Genomic DNA, 20970 nt, shown 5'->3' with positions numbered 1-20970 from the left:
ACGAAGTTACCCTGAGGGATTGATGGGTGACATCCTGTCCTATGCTTGGGTAATCAACTATTCTCTCCTTTGTTAGGGGCAAGCAATTAGGACCCCTATTCCATTTAACTACTTTAACGTCAATTAGCTTTAACAAAGAGATGTTTTGAACAAAAAAATTTTAAATCCCCCTTCCCCAACACCTTTAGGGAAATTATACACTCTTCCCATACAACCTGGGGACAGGATGGGGAAGAGGTGAGGAGAATAGACTTAAAATTTAGTTCCATTCCTACATGGTCCTGGTCCCACCAGTTTTAATCTCCAGATGCTGCACAACTGCCAAATGACTCCTTGTGTCTCCTTCTATGGGCGCAGAAGGTCACTCTCAAAAGCCACTCCTTGCTCCACAGAGCATCATACTGCTCTAGTTCCAATATTTAACGTCCCATTCCAATTCCCATGATTCCTGTGGCTCATTCTTTCAACCTTTTGAAACTCTCAGAGCTGTAGACTTCATTCCTTTCACCTACAATGGAAAAGAACAAAGGAAAAATTGAGGCCATATAGATAGATACAGAGAAAGCCCTAAGTCCTCTTATAACTTGGTCTTTCCCTGGATACTGTGAGTAAATGAAGACAATGGAGATAGTCAAAGCTGACTCCAGTCTTTTTGGAGATGCTGCCAATTTTGACTGTGTAGCCAGTTGAAAAAGGTTCCACCCAATCATGTTATAAGCTAATCAGAATCAGTTGCCAAATGTCTATGCGTGGTCCAGTCTATCTTCTCATCAGTCATTTCTTGTGAGCATTTCCCCTGTCCTTTCCACACAGAGAAACATTTCAGATGTCATGTAAGTGCCCATCTCCAATTACATTTTCAACTCCACCTTTCTTGGTGCTTCTGTGTAAAAGATATTATTTTATTGTGGACTTGAATAAATGTTAAAGCACAACTTCCACATGCCAGTAGCCTCTGAAATGTAGCTAATAGTCATTGAAGTAGGTTCTTGAAGAGCTATAACTTTTGCATGTTTCCTTGGGATAATATCCATTCTTAAATGTCACTGAGTGGAAAACCGCAAAATAGAGCAATAACAGCCTGTGTGGTATGAAACTCAGTACTCAAATGACAGAGAGTTAACTAAAGTTGGAGAAACCAAATCAATCTAGTTTTATCTGGTCCAAGTCAGAGGGTCCACTTAAGTCCAGTGTTAGTAGGAACAAATGTAAATAACTTTTACTATTACTAATTGAAACCACACCAAAATTACTGCTTCTTTCAAGTAATTTGTACAACACTATCACCTAAACCAAGTCATTCCTCACCTCTTCTGCAGTATCCCCAATAAATGTTCATACGGGTTTTGATGAAAGATCACCTTCTCTGGAGACTACCCATTTCACTTTTAGACTGCACCTTTTAAGATATAGGTCAGGAATGAGATCACTTGCTCCCACTTTGTTGGGCAAGAACAAACATGCCATCCCTAATTCCAAAGATTCATTGATAACTTATAGACTAGTGATGAATTTTGTCAATAAATCTAGGCCTGGTTTGCACTTAGCTCACTTGAGACACTTGTAAAACTAAGTCAGACCTCATCATCGTGGAGAATACTTTGGCTCTGATCTCAGTACTTCCTCAGTACCCTCAATTGTCTCTCCTGTTTGCAAAGCCAAAAACTCTTCCTCAAACATTTCTTTGTAGAGATCTTAGAATTTTCCAGACACTTCTTTCCCACCAGCTGCTATGCTTGGATTCAACTCCATAAGAATCTAATCTTCTCTGGCAGCTCCTGCCTCCTTCCTTTCTCAGCTTCCTTTTGTGTGTTTCTTTCTCAATTTGATGGAAAGTTCCTTGAGGTGTCTTCTTATTTGTATCCCTTGTATATATTTAGCATAGTGCCTGGTACTGGTAGGTGCTTATTAAATGTTTATTGATTGAATTCTATAGATCCCCACCTCTTCAGACCAGACTTGCCGTATTGAACTTTCCCTACCATTTTCAATGTATCCTACCATGTTTTGCTCTCTTTTCAGGGAATGGAATAACTTTGTTTACCATTTTTCACTAGTTCCCTTCTTCCTATACTACCATTATTTGATTGCAATCACATCTTCGTACTCCCTTACAGTATCATCTTTAGGGCTAGATAGTTTTCAACTGTATTTTCTATCCAAGTCCCATAGATATATATTCCATCTTAAAGAAAACACTTAGGACCTTACATCAATGTTTTAACAGATAAAATGAACTGTTTGATCCAAATTTATAACCATTTTGTGAGGAGAGAGAGGGAGTATAGTGAACTATAAGCTGAAGACCAGTCAACACTGAGTCTGCTGTTATTGCCAAGAAGACAAATATCACATGCTCCTTTGAAGATTTCCCTCTAAGTAGGTTCTACTCCAGGAGGATTTATGGCATGCAAGCCTTGTTTAGAATATTGAGTAAGCCCTTTGGACTCTCTAGGTCTCAGTTTTCTCATCTGTAAAAAGAAGAAATTGGACAAAGTGATCTCTAACATCTCTTCTAAGTCTAAATATAGGATCCTATGATTTACGCTTTATAATGATAAAAAGGATAGTTCCTTAGATCTCCTCTAGGATATGTGTTTTAGAAGAACTTGTCCAAAGTGCTTTACTCAAAATCAATCACTCCCAAACATTTGTTTAGCCCTTTCTATGGACCAGGCCCTACCTTAAACAATGAAATAAAGAAGTCAAACCACAAAAATGACCCCTGACCCTCTGTTCCAAGGGGGGAGGGGAAGCAACATGTAAGTGCAAAGGTGTGTGTGTATGTGTGTGTGTGTGTGTGTGTGTGTGTGTGTGTGTGTGTGTAATGTATATAATATATATGCCTAGGGAGGAAGGCTCGAGTGAGTTGGGGTTGCTGAGAGAGGCTTCATGTCTTGCAGAGGGGGCATGCAAACTGATCTTGAAGAAAGCCAAAATGCTAAGAGGCAGGTGAGGGGAGAGAACATTTTAGGTCTGAAGGATTGAGAGCATGGAGACATGGGCAGAGGAGAGGAACAGCAAGTGGGCCCATTAGTGGGCCTTTGAATGTGTAGAAGAAAATATAATGTGAGAAGAATGGAAAAATAGCAAGGAGTCCAGTGGTTTAGAGCCTTAAGTATCCAGTGCAGGATTTTATATTTGATTTGATGGTAACAAGGGCCTGCAGGTGATGTCATCATCATATCTGTGCTTTAGGAGAATCACAGACTGCTGGGTGGAAGATGGATTGGAGAAGCAGGAGACTTGAGTCAAGGAGACTAGTTGGAAAGCCATTCAAATTCTCTGCCACGAGGCAGCTAGGTGGTGCAGTGGATAGAGCATCAGCCCTGAAATCAGGAGGACCTGAGTTTGAATTTGACCTCAGCCATTTAACACCTCCTGGCTATGTGACCCTGGGCAAGTCACTTAACCCCAACTGCCTCAGCAAACAAAAAAAAGCAAATTCTCTGCCACAAGTGATGGGGGTCTGAGCTGGGGAGGTGGCTGCATGAGGAGGGAGAAGGGGACCTAAGAGAGAAAGGCTGCAAAGTATCTGGAATGGTGGAGGGGTGAGGAGGTACAGTGGGGCTTACTCTGAGGGAAGTCTGAAACCTGTCTTTTCCCTTTCAGGCTTGCGATGAGCCCAGTGTGCCTGAAGGCCCAAAGCCAGTCCCACCTCTCGACAGAACTGTCATCCCTCCCCTGTCTCAGGCCATGGCAGAAGATGCCCCTATCAGCGTGCACCCTCTGGACAGCACCATGCAGCCCTCTTCTCCCAACCCAGTGAGAAAGGTACTGATGAAGTCAGCTTCCCTGGAGCCAAATGACCCACAGTCTGGCTCTGGTGGCGTAGCAAAAGAGTCAAGCATTTTGTGGGGTCATCAGGGTTGGACTGCAGTAGAGGGCAGGCAGGACCTGCCCCAGTGGCCTGCAGCTTCTGCAAAAATGGATGACGGGGTTTAGTGCTAGGCTTAGGATTGTTTTTGTCAGCATTTATGGGCTAATTTTCTAAAGTGTGAGGAGTGTCCTGTATTTGGCCTGCTTCTGATTAGAGAGAGGAGGAATCAGAACTGGAAGGAAGTGGCTTCTTGGTCCCTTTGGAGTAGGTCACTATCTGTAAGGTAGTTGCAGGAAACATAAATTTGTCAGTGTAGACACTTTCTGCCAGGGCAGATATTAACACTCCATGACTTCAACTTGGTGAAAAGTTACTAGCTGTGTGGTCTTGGGCAAATTCTTTCACTTCTCTGAGCCTTGGGGATCTGTCTGCAAAATTAAGGGATTAAACTCAGAGTCCTGAGGGTTCTTAGAGCTCCACAAATCTAGGACTTCTGATGAGATCAGAGATTAATGTTTTTCTCTCCCTCCCCCAAATTCTTTTTTTTAGTTTAGTTCTGCCCTCTTTCTCCTATCTCCGCCATTTGTCCACAGTTTTGAGGGCAGCTGTGATGTTGTGGACAAGGCCCTCCCTTGAGGGTCAGGAGTCCAGTGATCTGAAGCTCTGTGCTGTGACTAACTTGCTGCATGATTTTAGGAAAGATCCTCTCTGGGCTTCTGGGTTTCACAGGCTATAGAATAAGGGAGACAGTGATTTCTGAGAGCTCTTCCAGTCCTAAGATTTTGAGTAAATCTTAAATTCTATCTAGTCTGACTTTAGGTTAGAATCAAAATTTCTGGTGGAGGGGCCAGTTTAGTGAGCAGAAGCAACAGAGCATCCCTGTGCCCTTATTCCAAATTCATATTTAAAAAGCTCATTTTGATGGTCTCAAAGGCCAACACCATTTTGGTCTGATGCTTTTGTCTTTCTTTGTCCCATCTCTTCCTATTTATCTACTTTAGCCTTGCCCACCTTATCCCAATTTTCATCAACTAATCCATAGTCTGGGAGGCATCTGTGATAAGACTAGAAAGAGTGCTGCCTTGGGAGTTAGAAGGGCATCTTACATAGGCTAGCACTATCCTTAGAAACTATGTGAACCCAGAGAAGTATTATTCAGCAATCTGCTAATAGTGGGAATTGGCTTGTTCTGCAGCTCAGATGTGGTTCAACCCTAGCGGTTGTCCAGAGTTTGCACGTTTGTGGCATCTCAGGGACCTTTCACCCCCTCCTAAGTTTTCCTGAGTATTGTACCCCATCTCCTTTTCCCCTCCCCTTTGCCACTCTTCCACTCTGCCCCAGTATAGCTTGTCAGGCAAGGTTATGATGCAGGGATCTGGCTTGCTGAGGATGTTGGAGGCGGAAAACGAAGGAGGAAAAAATAGAACTTTAATTAGAGAGATTAAGGAAGAATTATGTGTGTACTCTGCAAATTGAAAATAATTTTAATGCATATTCACTTGTGTCTGTACCATGTTATGCATCTCAAGGAGCCCAAAAAAGAGCTTCTGGTCCCAGGAGCTCTAGACATCAATGTTCTTCCTGTGCAGAGTCCAGTTTCTACACTGGACCTTCATGCTGGGTTGGGGTGTGGCGATATCCCTTTGCTTCTTTGTACCTTATGACCAGAAATCTAGAGATAGATTCTCATCTCCTCTGGGCCACCAATGAGTGACCTTGGCAAGTTATCAGCTCTCAGTCCTTCATTGGAGCCTCATTCTCCTCCTCTATGAAATGAAGAGCTTGAAGTAGGTGAGAGGGACCTGGGGTTGTAGTGAGAAAACCAAGTACTGGTTTTCTTGGTTTTGAATTTGTAGTTTTTTGTTTTTATGTTTTTGTGATGTAGACAGCTCGCTTTGCCTCTTAAAACCTAGGATTCTGTAAATAAAGCAGAATAGGCAGATGATCCCTAAAGTCCTCGTAGCAGGGAAAGGCTTGGTTCTGGGCTCTTTAAAGACCTTTCTAGCTCCAATGTTGCCTTTTCTAGATAGACTCTGGAGTAATGCCACGATGGTCTAGTGCAGGGGTCCTCAAACTACGCCCGTGGGCCAGATGCAGCAACTGAGGACGTTTATCCCCCTCACTCAGGGCTATGAAGTTTCTTTATTTAAAGGCCCACCAAACAAAGATTTGGTGTTTTTACTATAGTCCAGCCCTCCAACAGTCTGAGGGACAGTGAACTGGCCCCCTATTTAAAAAGTTTGAGGAACCCTGGTCTAGTGGATACCATGATTGCTGCATAAGCTCCATTTGGGTGCCCCTGCTTGCCGTGACTTACCCGCTATTGTATCTCGATACAGGGAGGATGGGGCTGGCATCTCCACGAGCAGGAAGTTCATGAGCTGGCGTGAACTTTGTCCCTGACTGACAACCTGTTGTCCTTGAAGCTCAGCATGGCTGGGAGTTAGGGAACCTGGCTCTGAGTCTTGACTCTTATTCTCGTTAGTTGTTTAACATCGGGCAAATCATTTCATCTCCCTATTGTTCATTTTCCTTACCCATGAAGTATAGGTAGAGATATATCTATTACCTATCTTGCTGGATTATTGTGAGGGTCAGATGAGTTAACATTTTCCATAGAAAGAATGGAAGCCATTTTTGAGAGCTTCCTTTCCTCTCCTATATCATATCACTCAGATGTCTTCTACCATCATCCCCTTCTTTATCTCTGTCTCACATAAAGAGGTGGCCCTTTTCCTTGCCATGGCAAACCCCGCTGTTTGTACAAGTGATGCTGTCCCTTCCCTTCCTGCAGATTGTCTCCTCCATCATCTCCATTCTTCTTTATATTCAGTGTTCCTCTCTCTACTAACAGCTACCCTATTGCCCAAATTTGTCCATGTCTCTCCCTTCTCAAAAAAATCTCACTTGATGCATCTATCCATATTAGTTACCATAACGTATCTACTTTTTGTGGCTAATCTCTTTGAAAAGACCACCTATAATCGATGCCTCCACTTCCTTTTCTCTCACTCTTTTAACCTCTACAGTCTGGCTTCTGATCTTACCATTCAACAGAAGCTGCTCTCGCCAAAGTTACCAGTGATCTCTTAGTTGCCAAATGTATGGGCCTTTTTTCTTTTTTTCTTTTTTTAAAATTATTATTATTATTTTTATTTTTTTAAATTTTTTATTTAATAATTACTTTATATTGACACTCGTTTCTGCTCCGATTTTTCCCCTCCCCTCCCTCCATCCCCTCCCCCAGATGGCAAGCAGTCCTTTACATGTTAAATAGGTTACAGTATATCCTAGATACAATATATGTGTGCAGAACCGAACAGTTCTCTTGTTGCATAGGGAGAATTGGATTCAGAAGGTATAAATAACCCGGGAAGAAAAACAAAAATGCAGATAGTTCACATTCGTTTCCCAGTGTTCTATCTTTGGGTGTAGCTACTTTTGTCCGTCATTTATCAATTGAAACTCAGGTCTCTTTGTCAAAGAAGTCCACTTCCATCAGAATACATCCTCGTACAATATCGTTGTCGAAGTGTATAATGATCTCCTGGTTCTGCTCATTTCACTTAGCATCAGTTCATGTAAGTCTCGCCAGTCCTCTCTGTATTCATCCTGCTGGTCATTTCTTACAGAACAATAATATTCCATAACATTCATATACCACAATTTACCCAGCCATTCTCCAATTGATGGCATCCATTCATTTTCCAGTTTCTGGCCACTACAAACAGGGCTGCTACAAACATTTTGGCACATACAGGTCCCTTTCTGTATGGGCCTTTTTTCAATCTTCATCCTTCTTGACCTCTCTGTAGCCTTTGACATTGCTGATCACTTCTTTTCTCTCTAGGTTTTGGTAACACTACTCTATCCTATTTCTCTTCCTCCTCCTCTCCTTTGCTAGATTTTTACCCAGGTTATCTCCTCTACAGATGGGTCTCCCTAAGGGCTCTGCTCTGGACCCTTTTGTCTTCTCTTTCCTCTCTACAGTAATTCACTTGATGATCCCATCACCTCCTATGGATTCAATTATCATTTCTACATTGGTTATCCTGAAATCTACTACCTCTTATTCGTGATCTCCACTCTTGTATTTTCAACTGCCTATTAGACATCTCAGATTGGATGTCCTGTAAATATCTTATAACTCACCGTGTCCCAAATTGAACTTATTGTCTTTTCCCCAAACTATTCCTGCTTTGGAGTTTCCCTATTATGGGGCAGCTAGGTGGTCCAGTGGATAGAGTACCACCCTTGGAGTCAGGAGGACCTGAGTTCAAACATGACCTCAGACGCTTCTCACTTCCTAGCTGTGTGACCCTGGGCAAGTCACTGAACCCCAATTGCCTCAGCAAAAAAAAAAAAAAAAAAAAAAAGACAAAAGATGCCACCATTCTCCTAGTCAATTAGGCTTGCAATCTACTTTACATTCTCTACTCACTCTCTTTACCAGCATATTTGTTGTCAAGTCTTGTCAATTTTACCTTTGTAACATCTCTCACTTGTACATCCCCTTAAGTCCTCACCACTGCATGCTTAGACTATTACAGCAGCTTTTTGCTAGGGCTCCCTGCCTGATCCCTCCCCAAAGTCCAGACCATCTTGCATTCAGCTGTCAACTTAATCTTCCTAAAGCTAATATCTGACCATGCCAATCCCACATTCAATAAGCTCTAGTGGCTCCCTATCACCCCCAGGATCCAATAAAATCCTCTTTTTGACCTTCAAAGTTCTGCTCAATCTCATTCCCCTTCACCTTTCAGTCTTCTTACACCCTACTTCTTTCCCTGCCTTTTATTCTATGATAAAGTAATACTGGCCTTCTTGCAACTCCTGACACAAAACATTTTCTCTCCAGACTCTGGACATTTTTCCTAATTATCCTCCATATCTGGAATCCTTCCCTATTCATGTCTAGGAGGGCTAGAGTTTTCCAGCTAAAACCCTACCCTCTATGAAACCCCCTTCCTGATGTACCTTAATGCTAGTCCCTTTTATATCTTATACATAATTTTTTATCATGTCAGGCTGTGAGATCCTTGAGAACTGGAGCTGACCTCTGTCCTTTTTTTCATAAATACTTACTTAATACATGCTTATTGGTTGACTGAATGACATACATAGAAAGTACTAGGTAAAGACAATGAATATGGATATCGTTTATTATGATCATTTTATTCTTCTTGATCATGTTATATTCTCATCTTTTCTGATAAGGATTCAGCTAAAAATGGTCCTGGGACAGGATGCTATCTTGGCATTATCCTTTATAGTCAATATTCTTCAGACTACTGCTCATACAGTAAAATCACAGCTTTGTGTATCTGAATAAAAATGTTAGGATCTCCCTAAGGCGGTAAGATTCCAAGTAACCTTGAAAGTTCTTGGTCTTATGAGGGCTGGGATGGGGATATCTATGAACAATGTTGTTCCTGAGTTTTTATGAATCAGTGTTCTGTCTCAGAGATGGTGGACAGCAGTTTGGTCTGGGATATAGTCCAATTCCGGTACAATAATTGGCTGAGTTCTTCAGGATATTTGATGTCTCTGCACCATGGAGATATCATGTCAGTCCATATCACTATTTGATAGGTGACAAACTTTTACAGCCTGTAACAACATATCATATAATTGCTACCATTTCATTGCACAATCTGTTGATCCCTAACTCTGAGCTCCAATGAGCTCGTCTTTAATTAGTCTACATAATCAGATAAATGCCTCTCCCTTCCTCTCTTACTCCTTATTGTGGTGGCTTAGGGATAAAGAGATAAAAGAGCTGACTGGGAGGCCAGGAAGACCTGACTTCGAATCCAGTCTCTCCTGTCTATTGACCATGTGACCTTGGGCAGATCATTAAGCTTCTCAATGCTTTAGGAAATTTTCCAAGTTGCAGAGGAGAGAGAACTTTCTCACTGGGGAAATTCCTTCTATCACTGGAATCACCAAGTCAGCTTATAGCCCTATTAAATTTCCTAATGACCTGAAAGGCATAATATGCTATAATATAATAGGATCACATCTAACCCCTTTCTTCTGGCAGCAACTGCTTCAAACAAAGCTCAGCAAATATTCTGATGTTCTCGCACCAAGTAAGAGCTCTGTGGCTGATATTGGGTTGCATAGGACAGTTGGATGGGAGGAGAACATCCACTTACCTGCCCCTGTAATGAGCTGCAATGAGATTTGTTGGACTTCCCTGCTGGGGCCTCCTATTTCCCAAAGAGGCTCAAATTCTTACTTAGTTCTTTTCTAAAACTTGTATATAGTTTTAGCTCTGAGCCAAAGTAATCCTGAAGCCCTGCTCCCTCCCCTAATTTGCAACCGTAGAATTAGGGCCATATTTACTACCTTCTAATTTGAAGGAGTGGGGTGGCTTGAATCTGTCTGGCAGCTATTGGGAGACAAGAGCCTTAGGTGGTAGTGTTTCATTACATCACCATGGGACATTTGCAATTCACTTATAAACTTTGGAGGTAGAATTCTCATCTACCCAAAAGGTGGGAAGTAGGAGATTTGGGTCCTAGGCCAGATTCTAGCATTACGGGTATGACCTTTGGTAAAGCCTTTTGCATTTCTGAGCACAGTTCGTCTATTTGTAAAATGAGGGGTTAACTAGATAATCTCTAAGATATCTTTGAATGCTAACATTTTATTGTATCATTGCAACTGACTATATTGTAGGCACAACCAAAGGGACTAGGAATACAAAAATTAAAAAAAAAATTTAAATGGTTCCTACATAATTTTTTCAGATGAATTGCTAGCTATTCCTTTCCCCAGGTTTTACTTGGGAAAGCCTTTTTTATTTTTGTTTTTTAATTTGAAACCCTGTAATTTTTGGTTTCATCAAATAGGCTCTACTTCCCCTCAGTTGGTGAGATATTGGTCAAAGAATTGGGCTTCAGAACCTTTTCATTTCATATATAGTTTTTCTAGACACTGCCTCTTCAGTGTATTAAGCTTTATTGGTGAATATGTTTTCTGGTTGTAAATTTGCTATTGTTATAAAATAAAATAAAGATTCTCAGCATATTCTTGATACTCATACTGAAAACTAGAGAGAAGTGATTACAGTCAAAAGTGACACAAATGTATTTACTTCTGTCAAATGACACATTAAAACGTCAAAGGCTCAAATCACCTGGAGCCACATCTGCCCAGGAGCATCATTAATGCTCTCTGATGCTCAGTGACTGTCCTGTTTTTAGTCCTATTCGGACTTTTGTCAAACCAGATCTGTTCTTTGAATGTGTCTGCTTTGTTAACAACAGCTGAACTGCCAAGGAAAAGGAGATTATGGCTAATGAGAGAAAAGATGTAGATATTTTTTTTATAAATGAGTTCATAGGGTCTGAATCAATCCTGCCCCAGGAAGAACTTTCTTCTTGGATCAGGATAGAAGATGTGCTGTTTGGCATTTGGTGCTACTCCCAGAGGACAGACTCTTTTTTATGTATCCAAGGATTTGGGGGAAAGGTCACAGTTATATGCCTCCAAAGATACCTCAAAATGACCAGAAAGAAGCTCCCAGTGAAATGGAGAGATGTCCTAAAAATGGCTTCTTTTCTTCCCTCCCTTTTCTCCCTCCAACTGCCTTGACCTGATTTATCCTCTCTCGCGTTAAGTCCAAGAGAACCAAATTTTTTGAAGAATCTACTTGTTACAAAGGGATGAAAAAAATTAATGGAAATGTAATTTAGGAAATGTCTTCAAGAGAGATGTGCAAAGTTGAAGATTTTGAATATTAAGCAAACTTTGAGGAAGACTTTGTTGCTTTGTCCACTGTAAAATAAGTAGATCTTTAGCAGACAGAATCTCTATGCTTTGGGAGTTACTTGGATGTCCTGTGAGCAGGAATCTACATCTCATTGAAGAAGGCTATATTCAGTTTGTTGTTTTGTTGCCTTTTGGAGTAGTAACACATAATTCTATAAACTTTGCGGCAGAAAACTAGAATATCTAGAATGCCATGCCTGAAGTCAGGAAGACTCATCATCTTCATGAGTTCAAATCTAGCCTCAGATACTTACTAGCTGCATCATTTGGGAGGTGGGATGGGGATAACTCATTTAATCCTGTTTGCCTCAGTTTTTCTCATCTATAATATGAGTTGGAGAAGAAAATACAAACCATTCCAGTATTTTTGCCAATAAAACTCCAACTGAGGTAAAAAAGAATCAGACATGACTGAACAATAGCAATAGACTTTCAAATGTTATTTCATTTGAATTTCATAATAACCACGTGAGGGGAAAAGGTAAGAATTAATTCAGTACTTCAAAAGATATATAATTTCATCTACATGGAGACGTTCTTCTTCAGAGTGGATTTTGAACCCTTCATATTTTAGCAAAGAGTTTCATGAATTGCCCTGACCCAGAAAATTTGTCACTGGTAGCCAGCCTACTCTGAACTCAGTGATCCTGGCAGACATTTTTGCTGCCTTGTATTTCAAGAATTTCTAGTTTGGTAGGACTTGGTCAACCTTCATTTTCTTAGAAAGCATCAAAGATTTTGCCATTATGAGTGAAGTAAGATGTCAGGGGATAGACGTGGGTTTTATTCTGAGGAAACTGATTCTCAGAAAAATGAATTGATTTGCTCAACATCACACACAGCTTATATGTGACAGAGCCAGGATTTAAACCCAAGTCTGATGCTGAGACCATTGCTTCTTTTATTCTATCATGTTTCCTTTCAAGAAGGCTCAGTATGGAAGAAGACAGACCCAGTGTGAGTCAGTCTTCTAGTAAATGCCTAGTAATATACTACAAGGCAACCGTGGAACGGGTCCTGCCTTTAAAGACCTTATATTCTTTTGGAGAAGATAACGTGTATATCTGAAAGCATGCATGGAATGAGTACGATTTAAGTGCAGAATAGTTTGGGGAAGGAGGAGGGGAGGAGATAGTTCATCCCAGGCAAAGGAGATAGTAGGCACAAGGGCATTGAAGTGAGCTGGAGTGTCATATGTGAGGGAGCAACAAGAAGAAGGCAAGTACTGAAGGGGATAAATACCTTAAATAAATAAATACCTCAGGTTATGTCCCTGTCTCTGTTCTGTTCAATAATCAGTGAATTCTAGGAAGATGTAGGTGACATGCTTATAAGATTTTAAATGATGCAAAGGTGGGAGAGATCATTAAAGTGTTGGATAAAAGTCCCAAGAAATGAAAATATCTTGATAGGCTGGAGTAATGGGCCAAATCTTAACAAAATGAAATTTTGCAAGGAAATTGTTAAGCTCTACACTAGCATTTTAAAAATCAGCTTTACAAGTAGAGGATATGAAAGCCATGGAAAGACAGTGGTCAGTGTGAAAAAGAAATGTGTGGTGCTATATTTGGAGCCAAATAATGACCATCGAATCTCTTCTCTAACATCTCTGTATCAACGTGGGCACTTCACTTCGCTTTAAGACACAATTTGCTGCATTCAGAGAAAGGAGAGCATTGAAAGTGATAATGATGAAGATGAAAAGATGTCAAAGGAGGTAAAGGGCTTGAAATGAACCCACAGACTGCCTGCCTTCATTGACATTTCTCCGGCCATTGTCTTCTTTCAGATATTATAGACTTCTTCGATCTCTTGGACTTCTTAATAGTAGCAAAGCACCAACAAGTAACCCTCTCAGCATCATTATCTTGATTATAAAAAGGACTAGAATAGATGTATTTTTGCTGGTCACAGACTTTAGAGGGATACTAACTATGGAGATACTGTGGTTTCTCAGAATAAGCAGGATAATGTCACTCCTCACTGTGTTATATTATTATATGGTTCTGTGATTCAGTCTGGAAGGCAAGTCTTCTTAGCCTAATAGCTAGAGCACAGCTCCTTCCCAGCACAGTCTTATAACTCTGAGAAGTCTATCTTCTAGGTTTTACCCACCATTTTTATTTCCAACTCACAGTCAAGCTCTCCTGGCTAACTAAACAATTATCTTCAAATTATTTTCCCCAATTCCTAGCCAAACTTGGGCCACACATATATTGTTTCATGTTCTTAAAGAAGTCTCCATCTTCTCTGATTAATAACTTTTATTTTTTCTTAATCTATCATTTCTCTTACTTTTTACTTTTTGACTCCTGTTTTTTTTCCTTTTCACCAAGGCCTGAGATGACAGCTCATATTTCTTATATTCATGGTAATATATGGCTGTGTATGATTTTCAGCCTAATCCATTCAATTTAATTAATTTCAATTCCATATATATTAAATGTCTACATGTGTAGAGCACTGTGCTAGGAACTGCAGGAGACAGATTTTAGATAAGATGTGTCCAGAGTCAGGGGGAGGGTTAGATAAACAGAAAACTATAATTAAAGGATAGATGATTTTATTGAGTGAGTAGGCTGTAGTAGGCTCTCACCCTGATCAGACTGCAATCACCCTTCATGCTGTAGAAGATTTTCTCTATGCATTACTATGAAAAAAATTTGTCATCTGGTGACCAGCTGGCTGAAAGCCTCTGTATCTTCTGAATCCTGTCTTCTCTTCCTTCTTTTGACACTAACATTTAATATCATCCATTTGGCACATTCAATGACAACCCCTTCCTTTGTTAACATAAGAGACAACTTCAGAATTGGTAAATGAAATTCAGCCAGAAAAAGAGATTCCTTCAGTTTTCTAAGCCAATATAAATTTCATATCAATATTTTTTCTCAAAAGTAAAAAGCCTGGTCAAAAAGCCTGGGAACCACCAGTGATTTAGTGATTGAATTTTGCTAGCTTATTCAGTTCTCTTAGCTCATCTTTAATTTCCTTCATTTAAGAGTAGCCTAGTATTATAGGACCTCCAAGTATTTCCCATATTCAATTTCCATGTCACCTGTTCTTTTTCCCCAAATAGGTATGATGATGTTAACTTTTATTCAACAGTCAGAGTTTTGGCAACTTCACTTCAGAACACAGAAATAAACAAAAAAAGCTTCTAACCATCAAGGAAAATAGCTGCCTCAAAGCCCTAGTGCATTTTACCTTCTACAAGAGTCTTCAGGCCAGCCTTCATGTCTTCATCAAAGCTGATGTCTTAGAATGGTGGATAAAAAGCATTATACTGCAGTAAATGCAGTTTTTTTTTTAACTGATTGAAGGGGTTAGTTATCTGGTTTTCCTTGGCAACTCTTGGATCTTGATAGATTATCACAAGGAAAAGATTTGGGGTGGTGACTGACACTGCTAGAATATTGTGAAAAACAGGTGAAGAACGGAAAGACAACAGAGCCATCAATTAAAAAGAGAACCTCTTTGGGGCCATTTAATATCTGAGCGAATTTCTCTTATACTAACAGTCCCTGAAGGTACCCTTCCGTTATAGCCCAGTCATAATGTTAGCCCTGAATTACTGAGAAAAGATTAGCTAATGCTTTGTCTTTGTTTAAAAATATACGAAGGAATTCTATCAAAATGGCTATTTTTTTTTTAAGTTTCAGTACTGAAACTTTTTAGCTATCTGGAAAATTAGTTATGTGGAATATCTTATTCTCCAGAAGTCCCTGTGATTAAGTCAGACTCAGTTTATATGCACATATAATTTGTTTATTTTCTCCTTGATCATTCTTCCTTACAGCAGTAACTGAGTAATTAATAGCAAAAAGATAGGATTTCATTTAAATTTAAAAGATAGGATTCATTTAAATGTATTAATAGTTCCCTCTCTATACAATTAGTAGGGATGTGGCAAGTAGGGTAATAAATCTTTTTTCCCCCCCTCTTAAGAGCCACTCAAATCAGAGATCACATACAGGCAAAAAAAAGTTTCTATTAAGTAGAGAAATGTAAGAATTAAGCCATTCTTAAAATTGGAGACACAAAATTCTATTTAACAAATTAACTAAAAATTTAAAGCACTTTAGATCTCTCTAGCACTTTTATTATACAAGCTAGTTAAGGCAATAATATAGAATAGGAAAAGACAAAAAAACAAACAACCCCAAAAATAAATGAAAGAAGAGAGAGCAGAAAGAACCAGAGACCCAGGGTAGAAAGAAAGGATGAAAAAAAAGAGAAAGGAGAGCCAAGAGAGGTGAGAGGGAGAATGTCTCTTATTGCTGCTCTTGTCATACATTTTGGAAGGCACAGGAATCAGGAAATTTTTTCACTTGTTATCTCTGTTCTTTGAAATGTTCATTAATAGCTTTTTCTGTACAACAAAGCAAGCTTCAAAGTGTAATTTTAAAATAAAGGTTTGTTTTCCCTTGGAATTCTGAAGACTTTGCGTGTGTGGAGGGTTATCTTAGGTTTTAAATAAATTTACCTTGGAAATTTAATACTACCTCACATTATTTAGCATCTTCATATCCATTATTACTTCTGATCTCACAAAAACCTGGGACCTAGGACAACCCCTTGTCATTCCCCTCCCCCTCACTTTGGAGGTGAAGAAAGAGACTCCAGAGATGTGAAGAGAGAGAGAGAGAGCTGAGATTAGAGCCCAGGTCATCCTCAGTGTTCTTTCTCTTGGGTTGTGACAATCCAGGTAAAGAAAAAAGAAGGGGGGGGGCTTCAAATGAAATGGGTTCAATCCTGATTGCCCCATTTACTTGCTCTGCAACTTTAAGCAAATCATTTCAGCCTTAGTTTCCTCATGTATAAGAGAATATTTACCTTCCCTTTTGTGGGGGGATAAGAAATGGTATAAAGAGGCAATGTCATAGAAATCTACTCTCCCATGTTGTCCAGAGGCTGTGATTGAGACAGAAGTCAAGTCTACAAGCACCAGATTATTAAACACCAGATGCTATGTAAAGTGCCGGGCCTAAAGGCAATGCCAGCCTTCCAGGAACTTACATCTGATGGGGGAGACCCCATGCAGACAACTCATGTACACATGAAAGTTAAACAGGATGAATTGAAGATGGTTTTAGAGGGAAGGCACTGCTCTTATTATCTTGTAGAAGATGATGCTTCAGGAGAGATTTAAAGGAAATTAGAGAAGCCAGGAGGGAGAAAAATACCCAGCATCAGGGATGGAGTGTCCCAAGAGCAGCAGTGGGGTAGTGCCATTGGATGAGAGACTGTCTCAAAGTTCCCTCTGGCTCTGACTTAATTCATCTTCATCATATATTAACAAACCATCTGATTTCTTTTTTGGTTTGGTCTGTGTGCTTAGTGTAGACCAGGCATTGTGCTGTTTTCTAACAGCCTTTTGAGGTAGGAGCTGTTATATCCATTTTATAGATGGGGAAACTGAGGCAAACTGGAGTTAGATGATTTGCTAATAAATGTCTGAGGCTGGGTTTGATTCAGGTTATCCAAACTCCAGGTCTAGCACTCTGTGCACTATGGTACTACCTGGCTACTTGTGGGACTGGTGAAAGATGGCTGAGCAGATTCAATGAGTAGTGGGTACAGATGATGGAACTACCTACATCATGCAGTTGGAGAAGCAGTGCAAGGTGCCGCCTACCTGCCCCAGACACTACCTACCTGCCTGCTGAGCACAGAATTAGCAAATGTTAGGCCAGACTTTAGAGAGATCTTGTGGTCAAACCTACTTCCCATTAAACAGATGATAAAACTAAAGTCTGGCAAGATTAAGTGACTTGTCCAAAGAAATCAAAGTAGGAAGCAGCAGAACTTGTATCCTAAATTAGGTTTTTTAACTCATTTTTTTTTGGTGGTAGTGGTGATGGGAAGCACAGGTGACAAAGATGAGAGGATTTTCTCCAGAAGACAATTTATTTTAAATCTATGTAAGATTACTTTAGGAAAGGTCCTTTCAGCCCTTCTCTTGAACTGGGATCTGATAAATTTAGTAGTCACAGGATTATGTTGAATGCCAACTGATTGGACAGAAAGGTCTGGGCAGTGAGGAGGTGACAATGAAGCTACTGGCCAGGAAGGGAAGGCCTAAGGATTATGGACACCTGAGCCACAGAGAGGGTGATAGAATTAGAGAACCAAGTTTGTTAAAGTCAGACCTTAGTGACAGAGTTTATTTTAGAGCATGTCTTCATATAGGGAACTTCCATGCCATAAGAGCTCAGTCTGAAAAAAAAAAGTATTATATTCTGCTGTGCCAGGCCTGGGTGACCAGATAGTTTGATAGTGTCAGAAATGCTCCAGTGTATAATGTGAAGATACTAATCAAAGACCAAAGAGATATGTGTAGAGAGTGTCTCCTACATTCATGAGCTAATCCATAGTCCAGAGACACTGAGAACTTTTTTTTTTGGCATAAAAAACAAATGTTCTCTTAAGGATCCCTGATTCCCAGAAAAAAATCTATCATTTGAGGGCCATAACATTCATTCATTCATGCTACAGACATTTATTAAGCACCTACTAGTTGAAGGACATTGGGTTAGGTATAAAGATAGAAACATATTTTAGATAATACTGGATTCCTGTACTCATGGAGATTAAATGTTGGGAAGGGGATAAGACACAAATAGAGATCACTATATTCCACCAATATCACATGTTGAGTAAAATCTATGTGGAATCCTAGGGGAAGATTTTTATTATCAAAAAGTCAGGGAAGGTTTTATGAAGAAGATGGTAGTTAAATTGGGATTTAAGGGATGAGTAGATATGCCTCGGAAGGCCATTCTGTGTAGTGAACAAGGTAAGCACAAGCACAACACTGGTCAAGTGAAGGACATGTTCTAGGGGTCCTTTAGTCCATCACTTCAAAAATTTGTGGCTTTATTAATGTGTTATTCTCGTTACCAGTGCAATTGCAACTCCTTTTCATGCCTTAATTGATATTCTTCATGAGTTTAAGTATATTTCCCTTTTAATCAATTGATCAAATATTTATTATGCACCTATTGTGTGCTGTGTACCATACTAAATACTTGAGATACAAAAAGAGGCCATGAGTTTCTTCAAACTATGCTAAGTTGTTTCTTTGACAAACTACATACCTTAATATTCAATAAAAGAACTGGAATGATGATTTTTAATCTTTTCTTCCAATTTTTAGCATCAAAAAACTTCAAAGATCCCCTAGAAGACAGTAGTAATAATACTAATGTTAATAATAAACAGTTCCTTTAAGGCCCGATCTATTGCCCAAGTTGAAGAGGTGAGGGGCAACAAAATAAGAGAATGCTGAATGGGATAACATAAGGCAGGGTTCTGTGGTTCCTAAGGCAATGGTGAATACTTGGAAAAAACCATGAAATGTTGGCCAGTTCTGATGATACCGATAAGTGGCTTAGTATTACAGCAACTGTGATAAAACTTTTCCTGTTATTCTAAGGAATACAAGGTGGTACATACAGTGTGTAGGTTAGCCTATCTTGAAAATCATCATGATGAGCAAATTGATATGGAAGATGAAACAAAAGGCTCTTCTCCATGTTTTGGTACCACAAGAAGATAAGATAAATCAGAATGAATTAGAAATACCAATATCTGACCTCTTGGAAATGCTTTAATTTAGATGACACTGCTAAAATGGCAAATCATGTATATGTACATATAAAATGGATTTAAAGATATGAACATTTTCATTATGCTCAAGTATTATATCATAACAGAAACTAGAAACATTTCACCAATTATAAGCAAGTGTTTCATATTGCTTCTTCTCAATGGTATTCTGAACTCTAGTCACATGACAGTGTATTTCTAGCCAATTATTTAAAAAAAAAAAAACACTTCACCCCTGAGTCTAGACAAAACAAAGTTAGGGATGAAATTGAGGAGCTGCTAAAATCTAAAGAGAAAAAAAGTCTTAAGCCTTGAGTGTTATTGCAAACATATGAACATTATTTTACCTAATAACAAAACATGACAAAATGAGCACTATTATTTCAAGTGATTTTGAAAAGGATATAAGTATATTCAGATTCAAATCATGAAAAGTCCTTTTTGATTTTGATGGTATGAATCCAATAACTCAGAAAGTTCAGTACTTGTTATAATCATCCTGAATTTGTATCTGATAGTGTAAAAACATGTCAGGGGGTTTGTACACAGTTATTTGTTGCAGACAATTTCATAGTAAGACACAGAGAAGGAAAGGTGGCCCTATCAAGGATACTCATAAGGATAGGTTCCAAGCACCACCATGGCAGAGAAAATTAAGAGAGTCATTGAAGATATTGGGAAAGACCTTAGAAATACAAGAGAACTTTCTGACCAACCCCCATCCCCACCTAAAGAAAAAAGGGGGCTCTATTACAAAGTTAATTGTAAAGCTATGTCTTTGCCCTCTATTCTTTCACAAAATTTGAAAATAGTTTTCCTTGATTGAACTATAAGGGACAATGCTATTGAGTAAATATTGGCTGTGCCTCTCATGCACCCATGATAGTCGTCAGCTCTCTGGGACACCCAACATGCAAGAATGAACTTAGAAAGAGTAAGTAACTTAGTCTGAGTAAGTGCTACAGATAATGACATTAATGGCTAGCTGTCGTATGCAGTAGGAAACTTGAATACCATATTATCCAATTTAAGGCAAGAAAAAAAAACATGGAAAGGAATCTAAAGAAAAAAGTATATCAGAAAATCTACTCCCTTAATTAGCAATTGAAAATATAAATAAAAATTTATCTCAGCTGAAAGAAAAAATATCAACATTTTAAAAGCTTGAGAAGTAAAAAAAAATCAGAGGCAAGAGAAACCCTTAAAGAATTAATCAATAATCAGCAAGTATTTATTAAGTGTCTACTGTGGACTAGATTCTGAGGATACAAATACAAAGAATAAAACTGTTCTATACAATAAATGTTCTATACAATAAATTCTAATGGAAGAGGCAACAAGTACATACCACATATTTAAATCATAAATCTAAAATTAATAAACACAAGTAGTATTTATAATAAAGTAATTAAAATTTATAATAAAACAATTTCTCATAGTTAAAATTATAAAATATACTAAATTTCATATTTTAAAATATAATTTTTATAATAAATATTTTATATTTTAAAATAAAATAAAATTTATAATAAGGTAATTATAATTTATAATAAATTTATAAGTTTTATAATGAAGTTAAAAACAAGATAGTATGGGAGAGAGAGTATTAGCAGTCAGAGGGATCAGGAGAGAGTCATCATATAGAGAAAGTGTCTAAGTTGCATCTTAAAAGAAAAAACTGAGTTGGAGATGAGAAATAAAGGGTACAGTCAGAGCAAAGGCAGAGATGGGAGGTGGAGAGTCATGTGTGAGGACAGAAT

General features: G+C 38.9%; 1 protein-coding gene across 1 annotated transcript in view; it reads left to right on the top strand.

Moving 5' to 3' along the window:
• Positions 1 to 20970, top strand: part of TRIM66 (tripartite motif containing 66) — a 73837-nt gene that overhangs the window by 31465 nt on the left and 21402 nt on the right. Inside the window, exon 10 of the mRNA XM_051964039.1 lies at positions 3613 to 3774. Within this exon, the coding sequence (XP_051819999.1) occupies positions 3613 to 3774 (162 nt within the window). The remainder of the gene's footprint in view (positions 1 to 3612; positions 3775 to 20970) is intronic.

The sequence above is a fragment of the Antechinus flavipes genome, chromosome 6 (assembly GCF_016432865.1).
Source record: "Antechinus flavipes isolate AdamAnt ecotype Samford, QLD, Australia chromosome 6, AdamAnt_v2, whole genome shotgun sequence".
Lineage (NCBI taxonomy): Eukaryota > Metazoa > Chordata > Mammalia > Dasyuromorphia > Dasyuridae > Antechinus > Antechinus flavipes.
This window is presented reverse-complemented; position numbering and strand designations above follow the sequence as displayed.